This window comes from Caloenas nicobarica, chromosome 1 (assembly GCF_036013445.1).
Source record: "Caloenas nicobarica isolate bCalNic1 chromosome 1, bCalNic1.hap1, whole genome shotgun sequence".
Lineage (NCBI taxonomy): Eukaryota > Metazoa > Chordata > Aves > Columbiformes > Columbidae > Caloenas > Caloenas nicobarica.
Window position 1 is genome coordinate 195,741,621 of NC_088245.1, and position 18,853 is coordinate 195,760,473.

Consider the following 18,853-nt stretch of genomic DNA (forward strand, 5'->3'; position numbering starts at 1 on the left):
AGAGGCACTTCTGAACATAACATTTTTAATGTGCGAAGTAGCTCAAATAAAACAACACTCCATACTGGTTACAGGGAAAAGAAGCACAAATGTGTTTACATTAAATCTTTATCTCTGGGCCAGATCCTGCCACCTCCTTTTGATAATTGCCTCTATGTCCCTTGACAGCTAGAAGCTGCAGCAGCAGTGAGTATTACAGGATTGCAGCAGCAGCTGCAAGTTAGACACATTGCAGCAGCCCTGTGTACAGCCTCAGCATACAAACCATTAAAAAACTATTCGGCTGCTATAAAGATTGTCTTTAAGTACAGCTTTCATTAGTGTTTTATTTTGCATGAGGTTTAAAATCACTTTCTTTGCTTTAAGGCAGAAGCAGATGCTAAGAGGTATTATATGCTGGGCCTATAAGTCCATGGGGAAAGAGAAACTAATTCATATTGTTTTCTGCTCTCAGAAGGCGATAGGGTCACATGACAAGCACTGCAGAAGCACTCTCTGCTAAAAATAGCAACATTTTAGGAAGATATTTCACTCCTGTCTTGAATTCATTAATTATTCACTTCATCTGCATTTTTTTAGTATCATCATAAATTTCTATCTTTGCAAGAACAGTACTTCCCCATGCCCTGAAGGAGAAATTTTAAAATAGCCTCTCTTTATTTGGCAGGTTTGATGGATCATGACAATGCTGAGGCACACTTAACTAGCAGACCTTGAATAGGGGGGTTTGCATTGCACTGCCCTCTGGATGAGTTCAGTGGATTTCAAGCTTACAAATTCAATCTTGATTTTACAAGCTTATTCTGGTTTTACTTTTCACCTTCTTACAGCACAACTCTTTCGTCCTTCATCAAAATTCTCAGAAATTCACGTATAGACAGTGGGGCAAATACTTCAACATGAACTTGACACAATGTTGTGGTTGAACCCAAGCTAGCAACACAACCACAACAGCCGCTCACTCACCTCCCTCTCCAACCCCGAAACAGGAGAGAATCAAAAGGGAAGAGAGAAACTTGGATTGAGATAAACACAGTTTAATAAAATAACAAAATACTAATACACTACCAGTGTGTATATATATACATATATATATAAAATAGAAATAGAATATAAAATAAAAGATACTCAATGCAATTCCTCACAAACTCCGTTCACACCAAGCGGCCAGTCCCAGGAAACAGCACCTGGTCCTGAACAGCTGGCCCCGAAGAGAGAAAAAAGTAAAAAAGGCAGAAAGGCCCAGAGGCCTCTGCAGAACAGCAAAAGGCCAAACTAAACATCCCAAACAGAACTCCTCCTACCTCCAACGAAAAGAGCAAAGAAGGCAAAGAACCGAAAGAGAGACCGGAAAATCCCGACTCTCCTTAAATACGAAGTATGACACTAATGGGATTGGAATACTCTTATTGATCAGTCTGGATGTCAGTGAAGCTCTGCCCCATCCATGCCCCCCTTCCTCGATGCCTTACACCTGTGGACAGAGCTCAGAGTGCCCTTGGCTCTCTTAACTCTGTTCCGGGGTGTTATCTCTTGTTCTCAAACTAAGTCCAAATAATAACCGTGCCAGCTATGAAAAAGAAAGCTTTCTAACTGCATGAAGAAAATTAACTCAGTTTCAGTCAAACCAGCACACAGAGCAATCAGGATGCAGGTTCAGATATGTAGGGACACTAACAATCACACTTTCCGAGAAGCGAAATAATTTCTTTATAAATTCATCAAACCATTTCCTTCTAGGCCACCTAGAAATTCTGGCTGTAGTCACAGACCACTGGAGTAAATCAGTGTCGGTGACTTTGGTTCAGGCCCCGTAAATAATGCAGAGACCAAAATCTCAGCATACCCTTTTTCCCATGCCCTGGAAGATCCTTATGATAATGATTTATCTAGTACCACAATAGACAGAAACCAATCATGACCAATAGTCATCTATGTAAAATCATAGAATCATTTAGGTTGGAAAAGACCTTTAAGACCATTGAGTCCAACCATTAACCTAACACTGCCAAGTCCACCACTAAACCATGTACTACCACAATACTACTTAACACTATCTTACACTCATGTTTTGTGCACACATGCCTTTATTCAAGCCAGAAATGAGCATAATACAGGGGTGAGGCTGGTCCATCCTGCCAACAAGCACCTGCTTGCTTCACCAGTTCTAGGATGGGAAAGTCTTACTGAAAGCAAATTCTCCCAGTATGGGAAGGAGATGGTGTTTCCTGATCACAGGCAGCCTGCATTTCCCCTTCTGACTATGACTTTTAGGAAGTCCCTGTACACGCAGTTGAAAAGCAAGATTTAGCCCTAGAATACAGCAAGTTTTGCATACTTTTATTCTAGCAACTGACTTCTCTGTCATTTTCCAGTGCCAGTGTTTCCTTTCACCACACTTAATGTCACTAGACATCTTTGTAGATGGCTGACACAAATACCAAGCATACCCAACTGGAACAGCTGTGGAAAGTAACCTGCATTCCTGTGAAAGGGGAGGCTGCCTGCCTTGATCAAATCACTTAATTTAGGAGCCAAATAAGGAGGTCACCTCAAAATTATATAAATCAGATGTTTCACAACATAGCACATGTTTTCTCTGAAGGCTGTTCATAGAGTATTCCACTACATTAGTGACTGATTCTTATTTTACTACATTTCCACACTTTACCTGGGTATTTTTAATCTGTTACTTAACTCAGAACATTCAAGTAATAGACTTGTGCAAAGATGCACGTATCACAAGGGCAGAAACCCAAGGCAGATTTAATTCAGAAGTCTGCTAATGCCTCGTCACTGTTAGCAAGCCCAGAATCCCTTTACCTTCCTACATTACCCATCATCTAACCAGAAAGAAAAATAATTATGTTATCTTATTTCCAGGTAGATTGATTAAAAGTGAGATTGCAAATTAATAGTTAGCGCCATCAAAATGAAAGATTTGCCAGCTTGTTTAAAAATAGATATGCCTGTGAAGCAGCTAATTGGAAATTTAGCAAACATATGTACACTGTCCAGAGAATGGTTTAATGTCTCTAAAGAATGGTAAAAAATTTGTGCTGCTTAGTAGTTGAAACCATAGTACAGGGTCCTGTATAAAACAAATCAATATTCTTTTTTTCTTTTAAAGAACTTTACAGAGCTAATACTCCAATTTATTTTGTAACCTGACAAAGGAAACCACTTCAGACCATCATTCCTAAAATCATAACAAACACATTTCATGTCTAGCAAACTATTCTTTTTTATGCCATATATAGTTTTCCCTTTTGCAACTGCTACACTAACTCAGTAGAGACACTTCACAAGAAAACACCTAATCCAGAAGTCCAAACAACTATTAATAAGAAGTATATCTGATGTAGTCAGCACTTCCTACATACCTGCTGCATGTTATTGCCGTGTTAATCCACACTGTCTTAATAAAATCATGTTGAAATATTTAGTCTCCTAAATAAATTCATGCAAATCCCTCATTATGGTTATATGACGTTAATAAAAACTGCATATGTAGTGAAGAGACATGAACAAAAAAACCCTCCTATTCTCTTCCAAAGTGGTTTTCTTTGCTGTTTTGCCTACAAATACACTCATTTTACACACAGTTGGCCCTTCCCATGCTGTAATGCAAACAGCCTCTAGAACATGCTACGTTCAGCTAATAATTAACACTCATCAAGAGTTGTCATAAATAAAGGTGTAGTTCAGCATTTGCTGTGGTGTTGTCTGATCTCCCATGCTAAGCCTGTAAGTCTCTGGCTGGGAGCACAACCTCCAGCCACAGCCTGCGGCCAAACATGGGTGGCCGAGCAGCAGCACGCTCCTGTCCAGGTCAGACAGCAGCGCCAGGCAAGCCCTGCACACGGAGTGTCTGACTTGCTGAGTGTCACAGAGTTTTCTTTCAACGGTTTCTCCAAGCAGTGTGTTTTTCAGAATGCTTTACTTAACCATTTGACAAAACACGGAGGAAAAAAAAAAGGAAGGGGGAAAAAAAAGGTCTGACAAAAGGACTAGCTGACTGTTTTTCTGTGTTTGTGTCAGTGCTTCTCCACGAGCACTTCTGAAAGACAGCAGGAAACCCTGCTGGGCCAGAAGAGAGACCAAACAAATAGCCAGGCACCCACGCTGCCCCTCACATGCATTTCATATTCCATGGTACTTTTTATAATATGAGTGAATTAGGCAAGGTGTTTGGCAAAACCACAGTTGGGCAATTGCATTCTCCCTACCTGAGGTCACCTTGTACTTTCACAGAGATGGACTGTTCATCTTAGTTTATCCTCTTAAACTTCTATTTAATTAATATAAAGTTTTTATTATACATAAATCCCTACTTACAAAAAAAAAATTAAAAGTGTTACTGTTCTGTACCACTGCCATGGAACAGTTATAAGAGTGCTTAAAGATTAATACCTTTCATACAAAAAGCTTGTAAAGTTCCCCAAACCCAGCTGAATCTGGTCCCCTTGGGAGCATTATCATCAAAAGCCGCAATAGCCACCCGGATATAGACACCGTGGTGCTTCCATGTCCTGATGAAGGCAACAGAAAAGCAGAGCTTCCTGAACAAAGCAAGACGACTCCAGCATCAACAATAAAATCCCAGAAGACTGTCAGTGCAGCAGGGATTCCATTGCTTCTCCCCTTTGCCCCATTGCCCCTCTTTTCCCGCTCCCTTCCTCTCCACGCCATTGTGGACCTCCTCTGGATGGACCAGACTGGGACCCAGCACTGCACTGGCCCAGGGTTGTTTACAGAGATCTTCTGACATGAGCTGCAGGAGGATGAGGTGCCAATTAGGCTTACGTCCATTTTTGCCACTGCCAAATCCGCAGCTCTTGGTTTTACTGATATCCACTCCTTTGAGATTTCAAGTTCGCAGCATCTGTCAAGCTTTAAGCATGCCCTCCCTGAACATGAAATCATTGTAGGAAGAGCAACCCCACTGTGCCCAAGCTTGCATCTGCCAGCACAGGCTGCCTACCAGCAGCCATGCTTATGTCCATATAGGTTTGATTTAGATCTGCCCAGCCAAGTGCGTTAGATGAAAACTCATTTTCACCTAAACACCCAGGGTCTGCTTGTGCTGCTGTTGGAAGCCATGACAAAGCTCCAGGGACAGGCCTCAAGCCACGTAAGCTGTCACAGCACCATTTCTTCGGAATCTGAAGAGCTTCCTTCTCCACACCACAACGGAGCAGGACCAGGATGAAGTCAACTCTTAAAAAACAAACAAGTGGGTGTGCTCCCCTCCCTTCTGCGCCAGCAGGGCCAGGCCCGCACTGTGCCATTAACTAGTCACACTTCTGATCTCTATTTTATTTTTGGTTCCCCTGGCACAATCAAGAACTGCAGTCATCAATGTTATCTAAGCATCTAATTCATAATGCTTGGCTGAACCCTTCCAAGAATCAGAAAGCAAGGTGGTATGCAATCTGATACAGGGGCCAGAGCCAATTTTTAAAGAAGACAGGAGAAAAGTTCCCATCAGCTTAAATGGGACTTGGATCAGGCTTGCGACAATAAAAAGGCAACAAATATTTTAAGACACTGAAAGAACCATTTCAGGCACGCTCAGATTTACTGAAAGCTGTAACTTGACCTACCCAGGCCCCCCACTCCACAAATTCTCCTCTATCAAAAGACAACATGTATGTCAAACCAGGGCTGTTATTTTACAGCTACACACACTCTTTAGCCTGAAATACTAGTTAAGCTTTTGACCAAATAGAGATTTTTCAATAAAATATGCTTTCCTTAAATATAACTAAGATGAAGCACAGCATCGAAGTGTTTTGTCAGTATTTTTTACTTTGTTTTGTGGTTCTCTGAGCACAGAATGCTGGGTTAAAGGAAACAAAGCCCTCCTTCAGCAGAAAGTGCTGCCTTTTGCAGGAGCAGCTAAACTTACACGCTGAAAGACATTGTAAAGTGGGTGATAAAAAGTACTCAATCTACACACTCAGTGAGTATCCCCCAAACTGGATTTATCCATCCTTAGAGAAGCACCTTATCCCTCAGCTACAAGGTGTCATCCTAAAAACAACAGAATGCTCAGAGCCCTTCATAAAACATTTTGCCACAGGGACCAAATAATTATAATACAAGGTAGTGATAAAAGTGTACACTATAAAAGTACCTTATGCTTTATTCATTCAGCAAGATGATTTGGTCAAGGAATGATGAACAAAAGCCTGTCTCTACATTTTGTTATTGATTTTATGTAAAGCTACCTGCTAGGTACTAGCTCAGAGGACAGGGACATTACTGATCCCACTGTCATTCTGGATGAGGGTCATCAAACAAACAAAGCAGTACAGGCTATTGCATGTTGGAAAGATCCAGTCTTCTTCACTGAAATGCCAAATATCTGCAGCAGTTTTGAAAACCAATAAGTTTGCCAGAGAGATTTTTAAATGTACGGTGCTTTGGTGGGCAGTACAGCAAAGGATTGGTACCCTAAGATCCTTATGCAGCAGGACTGGATTGCATATGCAGTTTAAGTTGTTTAAAACTGAGGCCTTTTAAGCTCCCACCTTTTTTTTGACACAAAGGAAGGTCAGCATTTCAAAGAGCTGCTGCTGAAGAAAAGATGTCACGTTTGCCCTTTTAGACAGCAGTGCTCCTCCATTGGCAAACATTGCTCATAAGCGGTCTCTCCAGAGATGACTCTTTGGACACTTCCCCCATTCTTTTTTCCCAAAGGTAATTCCACCATAAAGTCATGGATCTACATACACAATTTATAGTATTTCACTATCTGAGCAGGACAAAAAAGATTTCTCTGGCATTTCTCAGAAAATCCACATATCTTTGGTGTTGCTATGCCCTGACTTAGGTTCTCAGCGATACAGCTGACCCAGCCTTTGGGAAAAGCTGGAGAAAGTCGGATGGCTCTGCTCCTCCACGAGCCCCCTACTCCTCACACACATGCGCATCAGTGGACCTGTCTTTCAATGGGTCAAACTTTAGCCATGCAGTTAATTTCACCTTTGATGAAAGAAGTTGTCAATCTGTCTGAAGAAAAAAAAAAATAGATATATAATAACAACTTCAACAGAACTGGTGATTGAAGAGCTCCCAGACCAGGCAGTTGGTCTACCAGATACCAGCAGCACACGGACCTTACAAAGAATCCAGATTTTTAAAGTATAGAGAAATAAAAACCTGATGATTTTGTTTAAACTTTACAATATTTGTGTATTCTAAAATGACTCAAAGGATTTTTCTGAAGTCTTCCCCAATAAGTTCCCTGTTCTGAGTCCAGATTATACACTAGATGCTGTCCTAACAGAGGCATCAGCAGGCCAAAATCTCCCTTGCTATGCAAAAGCAATAAACATTTACATGTTAAAAGACTGTCTTTAGATTGCAGACTCTCACGGGCAGGAGCCCTGTCAAGATTTAGGTTTTTAAAATGATGAATACAGTAGAGCTCTTATCTTGATCAGGGTCTGCTGACACAACCATAAAATTAATTGGTGGTTTTACAGGAGCAGGTCTAATCCTGATTCCATTGAAGTCAATGGCATTTCAACCGTAATAGAATCAAGTCAAAATTTCTCCTGAGTCACAGTTGCCTCCATAATTGCGTTAAATTTGAAGAGTAAAGTTTAGCAGATTAAAGATGCACAGCCTGGGCCAGACCTCAAAAGCATGCAGTATCCACACCAGAAGCCAAGTTTTTCCTCAGCAGCAGCTGTGGAACACTAATATAAAATCTGATCTTCAAATCAAAAGTAACACCAGAGGTCTGCCTTTATAAAAGGAAGGAAAAAGAAACCAAAGGGCTTTACAAAAGGGGGCAAATGGATTTGCACTGTAACAAGTTTTATTTCTCAAGCTTTTTGAATGTGACACAAATGAACTGCATTACTGCACATCACCAAATCAGCCTGAGCACACTCGAACTGCAAAGCAAACCTCAACCTAGACAAGAAGGCCCCGCAGGGCAGACTTTTTCTGCTCCATCTTTGAAAACGATGAATGGTAAAGTGAGAAAGAGTGCCGCGTTCACATCCCACTGGCTCCTGAGTCAGAAACAGAGCACATCAGATCTTTGTCTGATGCCGTGAATAATCCCCAAGCATCTCTCAGTATGACACTGCTGATGATGCTCTTTTAGCTTGTCACTTCAACATAGTGTTCTCAGATCAACTAAAGACACTGAACCTTTTTGCACCTCTGTATTGTTAACATGGCTGGTTCCAGAAATGTTCAGGGCTGCAGCGACTGGGGAGCTACACAATTGCAAAGGAGTGAATCTGAAGACATTCAAACTGAACATGCCCCATGCTTGCTCGCTGGGTAGGATTTGGGTTTGCAATGCAGTTCAGCCACTTTAACAACTACCTGCTGTCGACAGTGCAATACTCAGCCCCTCTCCCATCCCACACTGCAGGTGATTCCCCCTCTGAGCGCTAGTGCTTGCCCAAACAGGCAAAAAGCCAGTTCAGAGAGCTAAACTGGCAGAGAAGAAACCAAAAAAAAAAAAAAAAAAGGCAAGCTTTCTTCTTTAGTTTTATATCCCTAAATTAGCCTCGTGTCAAGTCAGATGAGTGCTGGTGTCGGAGCAAAGAAGAAAGCAGAGGCACGCAGCAGAGGCACGGTACCAGGACTGCCCTTTCTGGAAAGGGTTTTCTGCAAGATGCAAGATCACCTTGGCTGCCCCCTGAAGCAGCACCTCTAATCTCCTATTTTTGTAAGAATACAAAATTCCAGACATCTTTAATTAGGGGAAAGCAGATCATTAAATTAAGGTTTGAACACCATCTTGCTTTACCAAAGCTTAGCTTTATATACACACATCCCCATGCATATATATCATTTGTGTAGGAGATATTCTAATACTTTCCTGTCCCAGGCATGTAGTGAGAATCCAGGTTGAACACAGAATTGCAGACCAAGGCGAGGAGATCACTGAGGGTTTTCTCTCATATAAAATTATCCTCAGACCTAGTAAGCACCTGGAACGAATTCCTCTGAGGAAAATCAAAGACCCAAGGAAAAGCGTAGTGCCCATCCCACAAGACACTATTAGCAGGTGTCTCTCTTTGATGACAGGTGTTATAAGCTGTGAAATTCTGTTCTAAAAAACAGACTGAAGCCTTAGTTTAAAAAGAACCACAATAGCTGCAGTTTCTTTTAGAGCTTTCACCCATATTACCTGTGTTAAGCATATGGATTCACCTATCAGTTCTTCCTACACCAGTACCCACATCTCAAAAGACCTTTCTTTTCTACAGAGTCCTTCATACCTTGCTGAGCAGACTACAGATTCTGCTCTCATTGCCAGCGCTGGTACCTGTGAGGAACACCATTTGACAGTACCCAGCTTTCAGCAAGGCTGCCCATCCGAATTCAGAGCAGCTATCCGCAAAGGTGAAGCAGATGAGGCTGTAGACAAATCTTGCCAAGTAACTGAAGTTTCAGGGCTTTTCTCAGACCTACACATTCCACAAAGAAAATGTCCACACTTATGAAGCTGTTTCCTGCTGTTCAGGGCAGAGAGAAAGCGTTTATGCTTCATCTCCCACCTTCCTGCAAAAATTCCTCAGGCCAGCTTAAAATCTCACTTCCTCATGACCTCCTTATCCAGTCTAAGCTTTCTTGTGACCCATTCGAACCAAGTAATTTTTGTCCTGTATTTCAATGGCTTTTTTTCTCTCTTTGGTGTTAAACCTCAATGTACTTACAGAGACCAAGAGTGTACTCTCTCAGTTTTCATTCTGCAGCCTAAATAAGCCAAGATCTTTAAACTCTATCATTTGATAGTCTTTTCATCCCTCTGATCATTCCAGTAAGCCCTTTCTGCACCTGTTTCAGTTTCAATTCATCTCCTTTAACACAAGTGACCAACTGCACTTTGCATTTAGACTGGATCCGACCAATGCTGTATGCAGTGGCACTGATAGAGCTCTCCCTGAGCCCAACATGCAAATATTTTGGGCACTTTAGGTCACCAAGTCACTTTTGTGAGGCTGTCTTCTTTGCTGAAAATACTTCCCAACATTGCAACGATTTTGATAACAAAATACTACTTTTTTATGACATGATGTTTAATGTCCCTAATAAAAAACAGGGAATAAAACCAGCCCAAGGACCAATCCATAAAAACTCCACTAACAGCTTCACTCCAATCTAATACTTTTCAACACTCCCCCTTGCTGTCTTCTCTTCAGTTTTTTCACCATCATACAAGTCCATATTTTACCCACTGTAGCAGTTGTTGTCTTCCATGGGTCAAACTTAACACAGCCCTCCAGATTAGCACAACTGTATTTCTCTTTTCTAGAAAAAGAAAATCCTACCAAAAATAACACACTAGGCTTGCCTGAAGCTATTTATCCAGCTTCAGTGGGCTCATCTTGCACGTACTTCCAGGTCCTCGTCTACTCTTTCATTTAAAAGTGTGTTCCTACACCCTGAGCACAACCCAAGTCAGACTGACAGCCCTCCAGCTTCCCAGGTCCTGCCCCTGGCCAAACACAAACCAGGTGGCTGGAGGTCCACAAACACTCCAGGCGGGCAAACACTTGTATTGCCTGGAAGAAAAGCAAACCCTCCCTTAGCCAGGCTTGCTCCCAGCTTTGCACCACGTCTTGCTGTGACCTGGGAGGGAACCACTGTGGCTGGAGACGGCCCTTCTGCTTGGCCAGATTGTCTTCCAGTTCCCTGCTTCAGTTCACTGGGCAGTAACAGAAACGCTTGTGCCAGCACAAGGGAGCGGATGGATGGTTGGAAGGAAAATAGCCACTTCTCTTACCAGTGGCATCCGCTGCCCCCGCTCTCTTAGTTCATCACATGACGGGGAATCCCCCAGCCCCATGTTACCACCCCAAGGACTCCATCAGAATTACTGGCTAGCCCAGTTAGTAGCCACATTCAGACTATATTGCATTTCCACTCCCGCCTGAACACATCATGTTCGTAAAGACTCCCATTCCCTTTTCATTTATATAGGTTAAAAAGTTTTTGCCTTGTATTTTAGTATATGTTTCAGGGCCCTTGTCAGCTTTATTTCAGCAGTTTCCATTTTATCCCTGTGCTTCTGCAACTCTTAAGACATGAGCTTTTCTGCAACCTGCCCATCTCCCATTCCTCACAGACTCTCTACCAAGCACCCACAGCCTATTAGTCTCCAAATCCTTCCTGGCAGCTTCACCCTTGCTGCAATTCCATTTCCACAGGACTTCTGCATCTCTGACAAAGTTTCAAGTTTCTTTCATATTCAGAGCCACAAGCATCTTTTTGAATTGGTCCTCTTCAGATCTCAAAGTTTGCCCTCTCATATTAACTACAGGCCTGCTTCTTGTAACTCTTCTGCTTAAGGTGGATTTACTCAGGAAGACACAAGTGGCTGTTATTGCTAAAGGACACCATCAGGCTTTTGGTCACAAGAATGCCAGGTTTTCCTGAGCAATGCTGCCCATGCGGAAAACCTGACCACTCCTCACAACCCAGGAGCTGCCCTCTGCCTCTGCACTATTTGTACCATTTACCAAAAAGGCACTTCATTATTTTACACACAAGCAGAAGGGCGTTAAACCTGCTGCCGTAGCCATTGTCTTTCCTGGGATTTGACCACTCCCAGCCCAGAAGTCTGCGCCTTCACTGAGGGAAATTGCATTTTATTCTCCCTCCAAAAATTGTTGTGCGCTGTTTGTGTCCTGTTTCCAGGCACAGGCACCTGCACGTACGCTGACAGACAGATAATCTAGATTATTAAAAAAAAAAAAAAATCAATCATTCTGAAGTACAGAAGGCCTCAAGGGTCAGTTCTGGGACCAATACTGTTCAATATATTCATCAATGACTTGGATGAGGGAATTGAGTGTACTATCAGCAAGTTTGCTGATGACACCAAGCTGGGAGGAGTGGCTGACACGCCAGAGGGCTGTGCTGCCATCCAGCGAGACCTGGACAGGCTAGAGAGTTGGGCGGGGAAAAATTTAATGAAATATAACAAGGGGAAATGTAGAGTCTTGCATCTGGGCAGGAACAACCCCAGGTTCCAGTACAGGTTGGGGAATGACCTATTAGAGAGCAGTGTAGGGGAAAGAGACCTGGGGGTCCTGGTGGACAGCAGGATGACCATGAGCCAGCACTGTGCCCTTGTGGCCAAGAAGGCCAATGGCATCCTGGGGTGTATTAGAAGGGGGGTGGTTAGTAGGTCCAGAGAGGTTCTCCTTCCCCTCTACTCTGCCCTGGTGAGACCTCATCTGGAATATTGTGTCCAGTTCTGGGCCCCTCAGTTCAAGAAGGACAGGGAACTGCTGGAGAGAGTCCAGCGCAGGGCCACAAAGATGATTAAGGGAGTGGAGCATCTCCCTTATGAGGAAAGGCTGAGGGAGCTGGGTCTCTTTAGCTTGGAGAAGAGGAGACTGAGGGGTGACCTCATTAATGTTTATAAATATATAAAGGGTGGGTGTCACGAGGATGGAGCTAGGCTCTTCTCGGTGACAACCAACAGTAAGACAAGGGGTAATGGGTCCAAGCTGGAACACAAGAGGTTCCACTTAAATGTGAGAAGAAACTTCTTCTCAGTGAGGGTGACGGAACACTGGAACAGGCTGCCCAGGGGGGTTGTGGATTCTCCTTCTCTGGAGACATTCAAAACCCGCCTGGACGCCTTCCTGTGTAACCTCACCTAAGTTTTCCTGCTCTGGCAGGGGGATTGGACTAGATGATCTTTTGAGGTCCCTTCCAATCCCTAACATTCTGTGATTCTGTGATACATGGAATTGCTGTAGATCAGAGGTTAGTGTTTAACACTAACAGGAAAGTGTGAATGATACTGCAGGGTAATTTATCTGTCTTATTCTTAGATATCTGTAGTGACCATATACTTGGCCCAAATGCTGTTCCAAACATGCACCTTCAACCTGGTTTTTTCTTCGCGTTGTTTTTCATCGCGTTGTTTCCGTGCACCTTGACCTACCATTTGAAGGGCTGAACAGTTCCCTTATTTACATGGGAACGTAAAAGATATTTTTAGAATGCAGCAAAACAAAACCTTATCTGCACTAAGCAAGCTTCAGTAAACTATGAAAAATTATCCCTTTCTTGTTAAAAAAAATCTGTTCACCTGTCTTTGTAGCTGCATAGTCCTTCCAGGACTGCGGGGACTCAAACAAAAGCACAAAACACCACAGGTGCAGCCCTGCTGGGACAATAAAGAGGCATATCGTCACCTCCTTGCACACTTACTGGGAAAATATGTTTCTTCAAGGACAGCACTCTCTCTCTTTCTCTCTCCTCCTCCACCCTCTCCCCAGTAGTTTTAGGATCAAAAGGCACGTTTACTGTCCCCAAAACACTGGGATGAACAAGTTTTCAGTTAATTTTTTGAAGGACAGCCCTTTATTACCCTATTATAAGCAACCCTAAATCTCAATTTGCTGCACATACCGTGTGAGTCTGAAACCCCGAGGCGAGGAGTCTCTCTCCCTGGCTCCAGATCTGGGCTCTTCAGCTCTGTCCCAGCTGCTCCGTGGGCACACGAAGCCTCTCTCTTTCTATGCTTGCCTCTCCTCCCAGGCACTCCTAGCCCTCTGTACCTTCCCCAACTCCACCACCTCCCTTCCTGCCTTCCTCTTCCCCCCTGCACAGCTCCCCTTGTAGCTGCTCCAGATCTTCCAACTCTCAGTTTTTCTCCTTAACATCCAGCCTCAGCTACCTTTTCCCACCTGCCAAGGACACAAGGAACAATGGAGACACCAGCATTTCATAGAATCATAGAACCATAAAATCACAGAATGGTTTGAGTTGGAATTGACCTTTAAAGGCCAGCTAGTCCAGCGCCCCTGCAATAGGCAGGGATATCTTCCACTAGACTAGGTAGCTCAAAGCCCCATCCAACCTGATCTTGAATGTTTCCAGGGATGGGGCATCTACAGCCTCTCTGAGCAACCAGTTCCAGTGCCTCACCACCCTCATCATAAAAAATGTCTCCCTTATATCTAATCTGAGAAGAGGAATGAGGCAGTTCCACGTCCATGGGAGATCAATGGGGCAGGTACGCCGGCAGTAGGATGCAGCACAGCTCTTTACTGCAGTAGACTCCAGGACAGTGAGTGCAGTCGAGGCAAAGGTGTCCCATGGTCCTGCTGTGCTGGAGGTAGCACAGGACAGCCTCAGAGGACAGCCTGCAGTGCAAACAACGGGCACCCCATGGTGTGGGTGCTCACTGCTGCCTGCTATGGGCATATCAACTGTTGATATTCCCAAAGGCAGCGCTGCAGGGCAGTGTGAGGGTGGGGACAGTCCCATGAAGGCATGAAGGTCATGGGACTGATCAGGAAGACCTCCCTCATTCCACGGCGAGGAGCACAGCTAGAACACATTTGCTAACACTCTTGCCAGAGGTGTTGGCAAGAGCCGTTTGGCACTTGGGAAGGAAAAAGGTCTTCGTGTCTTGTCTTAACACCCTTCGGGTCCTATCTGTAGTTTGGATTTTTCCTGATCCCCAGTGACAAGCACAGTAGCTGTAGTGAAACGTGATGAGTCATAGCTGCAGGCTGCAAGGGGAAGGCAAGGTAAAGGGAGAGCAGGAACAGAGCGAGGCAGGAGGGAAAGCTGCTGTCACCAGCCAGCCTCCAAGTCATTGCTGCGTAGCTACCACTGGCTTCTCTATAGTACTACACACATATATCTTCAGCTTTCCCTGGATAAATCCATGGGACAAAGAGGAACTTGAGAACAGCCACCCTATGTTAGATATTGCTGCCTGAGAGCAGGATGAGAGTTGCTGTATTCTTTTAACCAGAAGATGTAGCAGGAACTGCCTCCTCTAACGGTGGCAAGTTGGGAAGAGTTTGTCAGGCAGCAAATCTAAGAGGAAAGCAGCACTTTGAGAAGGCCAAGAGGAACATGTCTGGATCAAAATATGCTGAAACTGCCTTTACTGTTGCCTTTCATGACAGCTGGCAGCGATCACCCATTCTGGCTGCTCTGCTTTGCCATATGTCGCATCTCCAGTGGCACCACAAATATGCTGGGAAAAATCTTCCTGTGCCAAATGTTTCAAATACAAATATAGAAGGATAGAAGTCTTCTAGGTCATTTATTTGATTCACACCTAATGTATTTTTCATGCAGTAATTTGAATATAAATATGATAGTGTCATAGACACAGGGCATCTATTACAGCAGTGTCAAGTGCTGCAGTACTGAATGCCCACAGAAACAAACCTGCTTAGATTCACAATGCTGATATAGAGCAGGACCAGATATTTATTAAGTTGCTATTCAGTTTTGCGTGGAAAACAGTTTTCCCACGTTAGAAAACACATCCACAGCCTTGTAAGAGTACCTGCTCCATGACAAAGCTGGTGCTATTCACAGCCCTTAGTGACGAAACCAAGACAGAGAAACCCACCTCCCAGCACAGGCAACTTGCTGGTGCTACAGAACCATTCAATTCAAGTGATCATTCCACTTAATTCATGTGATAAACTTGAACCTCAGTCTATGACTTATCAGTCTCAAAACTAATTTCAGCTAAACTGATCTTGTCTCTTGCCAGAAAGATAATCCTGTGCTGGATTGTGCCTTGCTTCTGGTTCACATTGCAACATTTATTCCTATCAGAGTATTTCATTTTCAGTTAATTGCATTTTTTGACCAAAAGCAAAATACTGTCACTTAAAAATGTCCAGCCAATTCTACACAAAAATCAGTTCTGAGGCCTGCTTATCTCAGTGTTTCTATGAGAGCTGACAGTTGCTGAAATATAGGCCCTAGGATTGCCAGTGTTGACAAGGCTTTAAAGCATCATCACACTGAGTAGCCATTAGAGGTTATATTTCATTGGAAGTAATGTAATTCAATTAACATCACTCTTTAGTATGTCCCATCTCTGGAGGTTGACAATAAGCCATATCATCCATCAGATTTTAACCTGAACTTTGCATTCTGGCCCTACAGATTGCCAGTTCTCCATTATGAATGGTTTCATATTTTTAGCGTCATTTTTTAGGGGAAAGAGGTTATCCAACTATATTGTACAGCTAGCTGCCTGCCTGTCTGTCCCTCTTTAGCTTTTCAACCAGTTTCAATCAGGAGGCAAAGGTCTTCAAGAAAATTAAGTTCCTATCAGTTTTGCAACTAATCAGAGGCAGGGTAAAAAAGATAAATCATTTGCATGTCCCACTTGGGAGTGGTGAGCTATGTAATCTCTGCAAACTGGCAATCTGGTGAGCAAGGACAGCTAGTACTGTCTCTTTCTCCATGCAAGAAACATAAAAGGCTGGGGAATTTGTGCTACTGCAGGGACAGAAGGTCAGGGAGACACACAATTTGGACCATAAGACACAAACCCCTAGGAAAACAGGCTCTTTTAGAACTCCTGCTCACGGAACAACTATTTTATTAACGCAGTGAGCTTAGTAATTTACAAAGAATTTCTTGTGCATATTTCTTCAGCAAAGAATGTTTTGAGTAATTCACTCTGGCAAACATATTGCAAACTTGAAATATAAATTGCACAGAAAAGTGATGTAACATTTGCTTTCCCAATCCCTGCATTCAAGCTCTATTAAATAACGACATTTTCTTTTTCTGAGTATCTGAAGTGTAGCATAACTGATTCACCATGTTTATCTGTTTAAATGATTACTCTTGCTGATTATTATCAACATTATTGATTCATATTACTCTTGTTGTTCTGCCGTTTTGCTGCCTAACTGAACCAAAAAAGCACTCATTACTTTTCCAGTTCTTTATCCCATTCATCAGCTGCACAGGATTGTGACTTATGACAACTTTCTCACTCCTCACAGGCAACTCGTTTACATCTGTCATTGCATTCATTCTCTTTCTCTGTTCTTCTCTATCCTTCCAACCTTTTCCTCTTGCATACTGGCATTCGTACTAAATCCCTTCCTTTGGCCCCTCCCGCTCACTGGTTCTCATCATCTCTGCATCTCCCCTTCTCCCATGTCCACATATTCTCCATCCCAGCCTTGACCCTCATTCTACCACCTCTTTTTCTGCTTCTCACATACATTGTCATGATCTGTACCTTCCAGCTTCCTCTGCTAGCCTGCACTTTGCTCAGAAGACAGTCCCCTTACCCTCTCTACCTTCCTTCTCTCACACAAAATGTTACTAGAAAGGGATCGTGAATCTGGACACCCCTATAAAAAAACTTCTGCTGGACCTTCCTGGTCTTGCTTCCTCACACTCCTCCATGGATCACATATATGGAAGCTGGACTTCTCTCTTACTCCTGTTTTCCCCTGTCCACTCATCACCATCTTCTCATGTTTCTTCCCACTCCCACTGCTGTCCCACTCAGTTCCCTCCCCATCCTCTTCGCAGTTACCAATAATCCTCTCCGAGACAGGTGTCTTCAGCTACACTCAAAGCCACTCTCTATCACTTTAACTCCTTTTTGAGTGTCTCTCTTTGCAGCATTTACACCATCAGTTTACCACTGTCACCTTCTTCTCCATGCTTTTCATGAACCCCAGTGAATACACAGCCTCCCTTCCCTTTAGACATTTGCTCACCCTTCAAACCTGCCATCCTCTTCCTCAAGTACAACTGCTTCTCTAGTCCTTGTGAACTTTGGAGGTTGATATTTTACTGCTAGAAGAGGTTGCCTTCTACTACTGGGGAGCTGCCTGCTCAATTTTAGGTTCCCCTTGCCTATGATCTACCCTGGGTGTGAACTCCAGTGTACATCAGATGTCTCAGATGCTCCCAGATGAGGGTCACATCGTCCACACACACACACACAGATATTCCTCTGCTGCAAGATGGCCCATGTTGCTGAGATCAATCACCCATCAGCTGCAGGGAGGCTGGTTTGCCAGCCCAGCTCCCACGTCTGAAATACCAAGTTTTACTCCTCCCTCACACCCGTTACTCACTCCTGCTGCCATCCCTCAGGAAGCACCAGCTGAACTTTCAGGACAAGACCACCAAGCCTCTTGCCCTCATTCCTATACTTCTTATAACTTTTATCCACTCCTATGTCTCGCTTTCTCATCTACATATGCCACCCTTTTCCTCCTCCTCTACTTTCTTTTGTCAATTCCTAGAAAGTTCTCTGCCCACACATAAACGGCAGTCACTTTTTCTCAGTTTAGGTCTCTACTGAAAGGACACATTTACAAATCTTACAGTATATCCTTTAGTCTTCAATGACCAGCTCTGGCCATCAGTCTCCATTGTTTGTACCTAAATTGTCGTCTGTCCGCACTATTACTCATTCCTGATTTTGTCACCTTTTCCCTCTCCTGTATTCTTTATACCACCCACAGGGTCTTGTTTCAAATTAGACTGCAAGATATTTAGAGCAGAAACTGTGCTCGTATAGCACCTAGTGCAACAGAGCTTTGTAGGAGCTAGCAAGTATTTTTCCCACAGAACGTAAGGATCACGACTGCCCAAGGCTGGTGGGAACTTACCGAGCCGTACAGTTCCCCTTTCTCATTCATCCCAAGGTAGAGTCCACTGTCGACTCCTCGGATGCTGACCAAGCCCACTGCTATACTGATAAATTCCAGTATACCTATAAAATGCAGGAAAAAACAATCAATGTACATATTGTTTCCATTGAAATATTTTTTTTCAGATGCCTGAGCACCACACAGCTATTTTCAAAGGTGTTTTCCCATTTTCAGAGTTGTTTGGAGGAAGATGAGGAACAAATGAATGTATCTCAGAGTATGACACTTGAACAGTGAAGTCCTTTGAGTCTCTGCTAGAATGATGCATTACAGATAGCATTAACATACCAAATTAAAAGATTACTCTCAATCTTTCTCAGCTTTTTTAAGCACAGATCTAAAGTTCAGTCATATTCCAATTCGCACAACATATAATACATTCAAAGAAAAAAAAA

The 18,853-nt window shown here is 43.3% G+C and overlaps 1 protein-coding gene across 1 annotated transcript in view; it reads right to left on the minus strand.

Annotated features, from left to right (window-relative positions):
- The window catches only part of FGF9 (fibroblast growth factor 9), a 57,126-nt gene that overhangs the window by 2,823 nt on the left and 35,450 nt on the right, over positions 1–18,853 (minus strand). Inside the window, 1 exon segment of the mRNA XM_065648059.1 lies at positions 18,417–18,520. Coding sequence (XP_065504131.1) covers positions 18,417–18,520 — 104 coding nt within the window.